The sequence below is a fragment of the Guillardia theta genome (assembly GCF_000315625.1).
Source record: "Guillardia theta CCMP2712 unplaced genomic scaffold GUITHscaffold_68, whole genome shotgun sequence".
NCBI classification, from domain to species: Eukaryota; class Cryptophyceae; order Pyrenomonadales; family Geminigeraceae; genus Guillardia; species Guillardia theta.
The window spans coordinates 278074-287692 of record NW_005434606.1 but is presented as its reverse complement, the minus strand read 5'-3'; the positions used below and the strand labels follow the sequence as shown (position 1 = coordinate 287692).

Below are 9619 nucleotides of genomic sequence, written 5' to 3'. Positions count from 1 at the left end.
GTCTCCGCCTCTTCAATGTTTGACAAGGGACTACCCACCCCATAGACACCATTCCATCTGGGAATACTCGGGGGTGGTTGGGATATGCGGTCAAATCACCTCCTTTTCTCATCGATGGCCGAAGCTGGAGGGAAAGCGTGCATGATGGCGAGGAAGCGAGGGGAGGAGGCGAGGAGGGAGGCAGAGCTTGCGAGGAGGAGAGGAGCCGATGCTCATGCTCTGGTCCAGACATCGCAGGTCAGTAGAAGAGGCGTTCGTGTGGCATCGAAGATGCCTACATTGATGTCAATTACTGACAGGATTTGGCTAGAAATTGTTCGGAGATGCTGCGAGTGTGGTGAGATTGAAAACACATGTTCTTGCTGTCTGAAAGATCGATGGTGATGCTGCGTTCAGGTGCAAGGAGTGAGAGAATTGCAACGAGAAGTAAGTAGCAGAAACCGGCGATGTCGTGTCACTGCTGACATCGCGACAGAAGTCAGCGCATCTCAAAGAGTGTCGAGTGTTGTCGGACAGGATCAAGAGAGAATTCTATCCCAAAATGACACTCCATCCGATCAAGCATCGGAAAGAATCAAGAATGCAGAGTGACGGCACCTGTAGTTGACAAGATTCTTTGTAAATTATCGAACAAGACATGCGAATAACGTGTTGGACACGGCAGGAGCGAGAGCGAGAAGGTAATTTTGTCTTCATTCTCATACATTTCCTTGCAGCATGTAGCATTGAGTGACGCTAAACAACTGTCAACCCTGAACGGCAGCGACCTGCCCCTCTCAAGAAGCCCCCTGGCTTCTCCCCTCGCCCCCTTATCCTCCAACCCCCCTTGTGAGACTTCAAAACTTACGACGAACAAAAAAACAAGAGCAACGAAGGTGACACGATGGATTCCTTAACGCACGTCGAAACAAATCAATCACCCCATGATTCAATGGCTCCCTCCTGCCATCTGCTGTATGGGAATAAGTCCAACTGGTAGCATACTTTGTTTGGGCGAGAAGAAGGGGGGGAGGGGGAGGGTTGCATGCGGAGAGGTAAGCGTAAGTCATCAAGGCTTGGGAGAGGAGCAAGAGGGCGAGAAGTTGTTGGTCGGTTCGGTGACAGCCAGCTTACCTTTTGAACCTCCGCGTTGTGATACACGTAGACTGTGTTCAGAGCTCCAACAGCAACGCAGGGATCTGAGGACTCGTGAGTGAATGAGCTCGATACAAGAATGTCATCCACCTGACGGATGCCATGCGCAATGCAACACCTTCTTGTCAAGATCCATCTCAGTAACTTCTTCTCTGTCAGTCGCACATGTCACCACAAGTTGTTTACAAACCACGGACGACTTACGGTTTCTTCGATTTGGGCCTTGGCAGGTTCAGCCTGGACTTGCTCACCGGTTTCTTTCATAAATACACCTTATCAGCACCATAGGTGGTGAAGGTTGTTGCTGTACCTTCGCTGCCTCAATGCAAACGTCTCCCTTGCCGATCCTCTCGTAGATGTGAAGATAGTTGTGATAGGAACCTTGATAAATCGCAGGATTCAACCCCAAAATAACCTCTGACTGCAAAATTACCAGTAAGGAGAAACTTGGAGTCACCAGAGAACGAGCACTGGAATTTATCGAAGATCGCATCGTTTTCATACAAATCACACAATCTGCCGCATCCAGTCAGAAGATATGAGCAATTGAGGGAGGCGCTTACTTGCTTCTTAACTGCTCATGTACATAAATGGTTCGAATCGGTCTTGATTCCATATTGACATCCCACAATTTCAAGCACATATAATCCCTTCCAGCGCGGTTACAATGATCCCATGATTACATACAAAGCATTTCAAAAGTACCTCGAGAGAATATGGCGTCCGTCACGTGAAAACTTTACATCAGCTGCATGGCGGGTTATTTCTTTGTTGTGAAGTGACTCAAAGCGAAAGCACCTATCGAGCTTATAATTTCTGAAAAAAAGGATCGCCGAGAAGGATCATCTTCCTCCTCAAACACTGCCTCAGAGGTCAATCACGTCACATGATTAATATCCAAAAGTACCTTTTGCGTGAGTGTCACACAGCGCTCTGTCACGCGTATCGGCAAGTTTGATGCTTCGTTGAATGTCAGGCTACACATCTTCAGAACGATTCATGCCGCCTGACCTTCCGCGACTGTTACTCCACAGGAAGACGTTGCACTGGGCATCATGTAAGTCCCACTGTAACAAGACGGCGACGAACAAAACCTGTTCAGGATGACAGCTTGCAGCGGTAATGACCTCAGTGAGCTCTTCCATGTTGGCAGGTTTGATATCTACAATGTCTGTCCAGGTGGTAAGATGCTTGCGGGAGCCACGGGAAGAGACTTACTAAAGCTCGTGTCCGAGATTCCAAGATTCCAGAGGTTGATACGAAGATCGTCGGCCGAGATGAATGTCTCACAGTCGCTGTAGATGATTGCAAGCAACAATCATGCCACAGACGCAGTCAAGGCAATTTTCAACCTGTTGAGAGAAATCGAGTTTATGTGGTAAGCATGTCCGTTCGCAAAGACACGCTTTGGAGTTGACACAATTCCTCGAGCACCTGGAACAAAGAAATAACACAGCTGTTAACCAATGATCGTAACAGACTTACCAGGATGCAGATTCGGAAACTGGATCTGGCTAACCCCTTTACCATTCTTCGGAGCAACCTGTCCGAGGTATCAGTAAATAAATGAAAGTTCATGAACTCTCAGACTAGGCATCCACCTTTGGCCTGAACTCTGCAATTGCTGATTGCTTCTTCTTGTCTTGAACTTTCCACAACTTGATCGTTTTGTCTGCCAGGAGTAAGCAACGAAACGGGCTCAAGTACAAGACAATACCGTTCGTAGTGAGCAGCATGAAAGAATTGTTCATCGATTTGCACCAACGTAGGCAGTTAATCTTCTCCTCAATTTCCAGCGACTGTGGTTTCCATCACCATCACGGAACAACCTCTTTTGACATACCTTGAGATAGTCGAACTCTGCTTCATGACTCTGGAATTCATGCCAGAATTTATACTCGAAACCTTTTCATCTCTTGTTAGTGTACAACGAGTGCCACCCATCCACTGGGCATCTACCTGGCCCCTTATCATGATGCGAAGATATAGCTCCAGTGATCGTCCGCCTAAGCAGGAAGTCATATAGTTGTTCCCGTAATGCTTCGCGTTCAACTTACCGCAGGCTCGAAGGAGAACTTGCTTGAGATACATCAGTCTTCTCATAGATTCGCACTCGACCTCCTCTGTCCCCGGTTGCAAGGTATTGACCTTTCTCGTCGAATTCGACAGCCGATACAACGTCGCCTGCTCATATATTCCATCACATCAAAAGTCCACAGACAAAGCAGATCACCATCAGTCAAGCTCCCAACAGGCTTGTCGCCGATTGTTTGCACCAGTTTCCAGCTCTCAGTCATTGTCATGTAGCTAACAGAAAAACGCAGATGGTTGCAATTGCCGTTTCAACCCTCGCCAGAAAACCCTGAGAACTCCAATGCAATGCCCACAGCAAACAGCAGCGAGTAGCTGATTCAAAGAGACAGGGGCATATAAATCACCCAGAGCCCCTGCATAGACATCACAACAGGGACAGAAAGGATATCTGAGCGTATGGGAAACAGGTGCCAGGAACTAGGACATGCACAGCTCTGTGAATTACTTCAATCCCATGAATCCATGATTCTCCTTCATATATCTTTCATCCTACCAACTACATGCTACTGCAGATCGACATCGGCATTGTGCCTTATGTTAGACTGTTGCATCTTCAGCATCACTAGATGTCACGATAGAAAGGGCCTTCTGTGATCGTGTCCTCGGAGACAGGAATCAAGCCCAACACCTTCACGCTAAAGATAAACTAACACAGCACCTGGTCTTCTTTGTTCAATCGAGCATGAATGCCGCTCTTTCCTGAAAGATTCTACTCCTCAATAGCTAAATCTTACACATCCAGCGATAAAGCGTCCCAATAACACTGCCTACAAAACCGTATGTAAACACCTCAGTTACTTCATAGATTGCCTCGCTGACCATGCTATTGGCATGATAGATGTCTCCACACACTTTTACTTCCTTCTCTCGTTGCGCTTCATCATCATCATGACAGCTACATCCGCCTCCTCCGTGCACATTCTCGCCATTCACCGCGCCGCCGCCTCGCGCTTTCGTCGTTTGAAAATGACTGTGTATAATTGAATCTTTGCCTGCAGATTCTGATGCGGCTTTTCAAAAATGTTTCTGGATTTTTAGCCAGGCAACGAAATCGACCCTCCAGACGGATTGATTGCTGACAACACAAGCTGGCGAGTGAGTGGAGAAATTGCAACATAGTTTGATAAATTTTCCAACGCAAATTTCAAATTTGCCATCATTTGGGAAGAAGTCTAGCAAGTATTCAAATTTACCTTCAAATGTATACGCCAACTCAACCTGCTCCTCCGTGATCGCGGTGCGTGTACCCTTTCGTACCCTACCCCTATCCCCTCGATCAGTTCCATGACCCCCCTTTTCTAGTACAGTATCCACCCCTGTTTGAAGGACTATTACCACTCCACCAATATTGACCCTCCAACTCCTCCATCATCACACCTACCCCGGTTCTCTCTGGTTATTCTACTAGGGGACCCCCCTTCTCTAGCAATGCGGGGCGGCAGATCAAAGCACCCCTGTGGAACCGGTGTCTACCGCCCCACCCCACACCACCCTTACTGAAAATTGGAGCAAGAGACGTAGGGACATCTGGGGGTGGTTCCTATCCGAAGAAGTCTGTCCATGGCGGGTGGGTACAAAGAAGGGTAGCTTCATTTTGGAGACTGTAGGGTGGGGTTGTGAAATCTGTAGGTAGGGGGGTGGGTAGGTACAAATTAGTTATCAAGGCAACACCAGGTGTGAGAGATAGTATCATTAAGTAAAGTCATTTGTACCCATTTCATCCCCACCCCACAATTTGACTTCGAAATAACCCGTACATCATCCTTCGTAGGTTTCTGGGAGCGATCCTTCCACCCCACCCGTGGTCATCACTGCTCCAGGCAATCCTCGACCCCTTGGAGTCAGTGTGCGGGGCCTGCCTTGTTTCTCGATTGAGCCTCTAATTAATTTACCATACCATCCTAACCAAGGCTGAACTCCTTTCCTTTGCTTACCCTACCCCTACTTTGCCAAATGTAGTACCACCACCCCCATCACTCCAGCAAAGTACCCCCGTTTACCCTGCCCAGTCCCCGGGTGACAGGCATGCATATCTCTTTGATTCCCCAGGGGGTAGGGCAACTGGGGGCGGCAGCGCGTTCCAGGTCCCCTTGCCCCCATCAAGGGGTCATCATTTTCTAAGTGATCTAAAGAGCGGATTGCCTACCCCTCTCCCCTCCGCACTCACCCCAATCCCCTCCCCCCTCCACCCCCAAATTCCCTTACCCTTGGCCCCCAGACGGCGGATCTGATGGACCCTACCCCCTAGTAGGACTACCCCAACCAATTGCCTCTTTCCTCGAAACACCCCCTACGAGCCCCGATACCACCCACCCTTGATTGTTGTAACCCCCTTTCAGGTACTACCCTATCACGACTTCCCATTCCCGTCAAAAAATGACAAATCGTGTTCTGAATTGCTTGGAAATTGACCATAAATATTTGGAATATAGCAGTGAAAATTCAACATTCAGCTTCAAATCTCCTTCCACCCCCTGTGACTCTGTCCCCTACCCAAGAAAGCTTTGTAGCTACCCTTGGTTGGAATCACCCTACCCATCAAATTCTAGCTACCTTTTGACTATAACCTCCATCTTGAGCATTTTACTATGTTTGGTACAAGTGCAAAACCCTAACATCCTTTGTCAAGGTACCCCTACCCACCATCCCAATGTCCACCCCCATTGCAATGATACATCCAGAACCCCAACCCCACCGCTCTCCCGATCAAAGTAACTGAACATGGTAGAGGGGGCGCTCATGTTGGACCAGCGCTGCAATCCGCGAAGGCCAGGGGGACGGGTCCACGAGCTCTGACCCTGCAGGACAAGAGGTTGATAGCGAACAAGACACAGGACAACCTGCGAGCTCCGCATCCTTGCTCGAACCAACTCTTGTTGCCGTGTGCGGAAAAGGAGCAAAACAATTCCCAGCCCGCACTGCAAGGGACGGCAGGGACGCTCTGCTTCGCTCCCTTAAGTACTTGGCTCGCATAGAATCCTGAATAGTAAGGCGCAGGCAGCCACAGAGTGAATAGATGTCACTCTGATCCTGACAAGGCCCGTTAGCGACTGAGCTTCAAGGATTGTTCCTTCAAGCATGACGCATGAAATGGAAGGGGAAAGATTGGAGGATGACATAAGTGGACCTTCTTCCAGAGCACGAGACTTGGAACGAGAGAGTGACTGTGATGACGCTTCTGATGACATGTCGGCATGCGCAGACGAGAACATTTCTGACAACGAGCTCGACGAAGTGTTGCCGATGTCGATGGATAGAATCAGCGACTCTGACGCTAGCATATCGGCAACGAGCACCGTAGAGCAGGAGACACAGAAGTCTGCACACGTCTTGGAGAAGGCCGTTCGAAAGAGGCTGAAAAAAGCAAGGGCGGTCGTGAACCTAACTGGCTGCCATTACTCCGTGATCCGCGATGTCTGCCAGGACCTGGGTTGGAGGGTTACTAGCAACGAGGAGAAGTGGACGATCAAGTGGACGGACAGATACCTGCTGGGATCTACCATCAAGGACATGAAGATGGGAAGATCGCAAAGGATCAACCACTTCCCTTCCCTGTGCGAGATCGCGTTCAAGTGCAGGCTGGCTGTGAACTTGAACCGCATGAAGAAGGTTCTGCCGGCAGAGTATGATTTCTATCCGGAGACATGGACTCTTCCCGAGGAGTATCACACTGTGCTGAGGCTGATAGCTGAAAAGAAGAACCGAACCTTCATCGTCAAGCCCAACACGGGCAGCCAGGGGAATGGCATCCTGATCACCAGAAGAGCTAACGAGATCCCGAAAGAGGGCAAGTTTGTCGTACAGAAGTACTTGAACAACCCCTTGCTCATAGACGGTCTCAAGTTCGACCTGCGGATCTACGTCCTAGTTACCTCGGTCACCCCGCTGCGAGTATATGTGTGCAGAGATGGGCTTGCAAGGTTTTGTACGCAAGAGTACGAGAGCGTGTCCTCCAAGAACGCGAACGCGCAGTTCATGCACTTGACAAACTATGCCATCAACAAGCACAACGATGAGTTCGAGGCTCCTACGAACGGACTTGATGAGGAAGGCCGCCAGGGAGACGGTGATGCGAGCAGCAAGCGAAGTTTGGGGAGCATTCGCAAGTGGCTGGATGAGAATGGATACAGCAGCCAAGAAGTCTGGTCGAACATTTGTAGCATGGTCGTTAAGACCATCTTGGCAGCCTTGCCAGCGAACCAGCACTCTTATCGCATCTCTGTGCCAGAAAGTCGGGACTCGGTTGGCTTCTCCTGTTTCACAGTCCTTGGGTTCGATGTCATGCTTGACTCCAGCACGAAGCCATGGCTGATCGAGGTGAACGAGCTTCCCTCGTTCGAGACAGACTCGCCGCTGGATCGAGACGTCAAGTCGACGGTGATCCGAGACACCTTCATGATGGTCGCTCCGACAGTGCAAGAGATCAGGTTGTTGAAGGAGCTGTCGTCGCTGATAGCTCCTGGTCAGAAGTATCAGAATGACGAGAACTACAAGAAGCAGAGGGAGAACCTGGTGAACCTGAGGATAGCGCAAGAGATGCACTACAAGAACTCCTTCGAGTGTATCCACCCATGTGACGACCAGATGCTGAGCAGACTCTTCAACAACTGCCTGTCTGCGGCGGAGCTCGCGTACAAGAACAGTTTCTATGGATCGGAGAAAGGGGCGGTAGACGCCGGGAAGGAAGGGGATGCCTCGAAGAAACCCAACAGCCAAGAGGGTCTCGCAGGGAAGGCGAAGTCGAACAGTAACAGGAAGGATCCTCCGGCTCTCAGCTCGAGGGCAGGGACGCGTGCTGCAGACGGGGCAGGGAAAGGGGCGAGGGCGCAGCTTGTTCTGAGCCGAAAAGCGAAGGTGTGTATGATTGTGCGAGAGGAATCTTAAGGGAAAGTACTGAGTTCAAGCTTCTTGTCAGGCCCAACGGGAAGCTTTCCTGGATCCCTTGCTGCAGAAGGACGTCCTGCGAGCAGGGCAGGCAAGATCAGCATTTGTGGACTCCTCCGCTGAGTCTGACCCGCGGCACGCAGGGGGGGCTTCTTGCTGCTGTCGCAGCTGCCTTGAGGAAGAAGAACGAGTCGAGGGACAGCGCTCGAATGCAGCGTCCTCTGTCCGACAACCCTCGACGCTCAAGGCCACTGGTGCACTACCTTCCCTTCCTGTCCTTTCCCTCTCGTACTTGACTTGATCTCCCTTTCTCCTTACTTTTCCTGCCCTCTCTCTACCTCTCTGTTCGTTGGCACCTGACCCTTCCCGCTCGTCAAAGTCTCAGCCTCGTCCTCCTCTCACCGGTTTCTACAGATTGAGCTGGAAGAGTCGCTCAACTTGGAGATGCTAAACTCCGTTGGCATCAGCCCTGAATCGCCCAGCATGTTCGATGAGGGAAGTGCCAGCAAGGCTCGTAGCTCGGAACGGTAACCTGAACCTGCTCGTTGTGCCGGCCTGCGTGACGCTGGTGACAGTGGAGCCGCTCACGAGTCCTCCCAGTCCTCTCGCGCTCCTCCCGTCTGCTTCACCAAGGTCTGCGCGCTCCTCTGCGCTTGTCGGGTGCTGACGCTGGTGCTGTGAAGAACTTGTCGTTCGAACAAGGTCAAGGAGCGCAGGCGAACGCCTCCAAGAAGCACTTCCCCGTCCTCGGCAACGCGTGCGTCCTCGCACGTGCCCCTGGTCTTCGCAAGACTAGCGACGGCTCGTCGTCGAGCGGGGAAGGGAAGGGGCAGGCAGGAGGAAATCATGGGGCAGCACAGGGGGCAGTGAAGGACTGGGGGGAGATGGCATGGAACATGCGGTCGAATCTCGATGACTTCAACGTGAGGGATCGAGAGGGGATGATTGACGGCAACTTCGCAAACTTTCGTAACCTCGGTCAGCTTCATCGCGGGCTGGTAAGTTTTGCCTTACCCTTGCTGTCGTTGCGGTGAGTGACAGCGTTATCAAGGTGCGGGAAGCTGGTCTGATTGGGAACAAACGGGTGGAGCATCTGAGGTGAGAAAGGAATGTGGGAGGAGACGGATTATGACGTATGTTTGCTCCTGCAGGAACTTCTTTCCTCCCTCATACAGGACGCGAAAGCGCGGGGACATTTCGATGCAGAATGGCAGCGGGGTGGGCAGGCAGGGGAAGCCGTCGGTGCTGGAGCTAGTGAATAGAGACTTGTCGAGAGCGAAGGGGATGCTGCTAGTGAGGCACATGAGCTCGATGCGGGCTGCGGAGTAGATGCCAAGGGCAAGTCTTTATTGTTTCATGTATTCTTTCATGTGGATGAGCGTGAGATGGTGAGGGGGAAAGGGCGATGAACAGTATTGGGAAGCTGCTGAAAGAGGAGGTGGGGCGGGGAGGAGGGTTGGGGTAGGGGAGGAATGGGAGGGGAGCGGCGAGGAGGCAGCAATCAACA

At 51.1% G+C, this 9619-nt stretch overlaps 2 protein-coding genes across 2 annotated transcripts; one reads left to right on the top strand and one right to left on the bottom strand.

The window, feature by feature from the left end:
• Positions 1-746: 746 nt before the first annotated feature.
• GUITHDRAFT_113590 (hypothetical protein) lies at positions 747-3437 on the bottom strand (the record flags this gene model as incomplete). Its single annotated transcript, XM_005827276.1, has 18 exons — positions 747-767; positions 1114-1178; positions 1225-1286; positions 1339-1391; positions 1445-1515; positions 1568-1650; positions 1698-1784; positions 2146-2180; positions 2229-2305; positions 2353-2429; positions 2487-2568; positions 2620-2677; positions 2736-2806; positions 2852-2933; positions 2978-3039; positions 3094-3140; positions 3192-3318; positions 3368-3437. 18 exons carry the CDS (start codon positions 3435-3437, stop codon positions 747-749), a joined length of 1230 nt encoding a protein of 409 aa, XP_005827333.1.
• A 2689-nt stretch (positions 3438-6126) lies between these two features.
• On the top strand, positions 6127-9489 carry GUITHDRAFT_96370 (hypothetical protein). Its single transcript, XM_005827275.1, has 8 exons — positions 6127-8082; positions 8144-8203; positions 8256-8366; positions 8527-8639; positions 8688-8745; positions 8796-9110; positions 9164-9210; positions 9264-9489. Exons 1-8 carry the CDS (start codon positions 6307-6309, stop codon positions 9439-9441), a joined length of 2658 nt encoding a protein of 885 aa, XP_005827332.1. The 5' UTR covers positions 6127-6306; the 3' UTR covers positions 9442-9489.
• Positions 9490-9619: the final 130 nt, after the last annotated feature.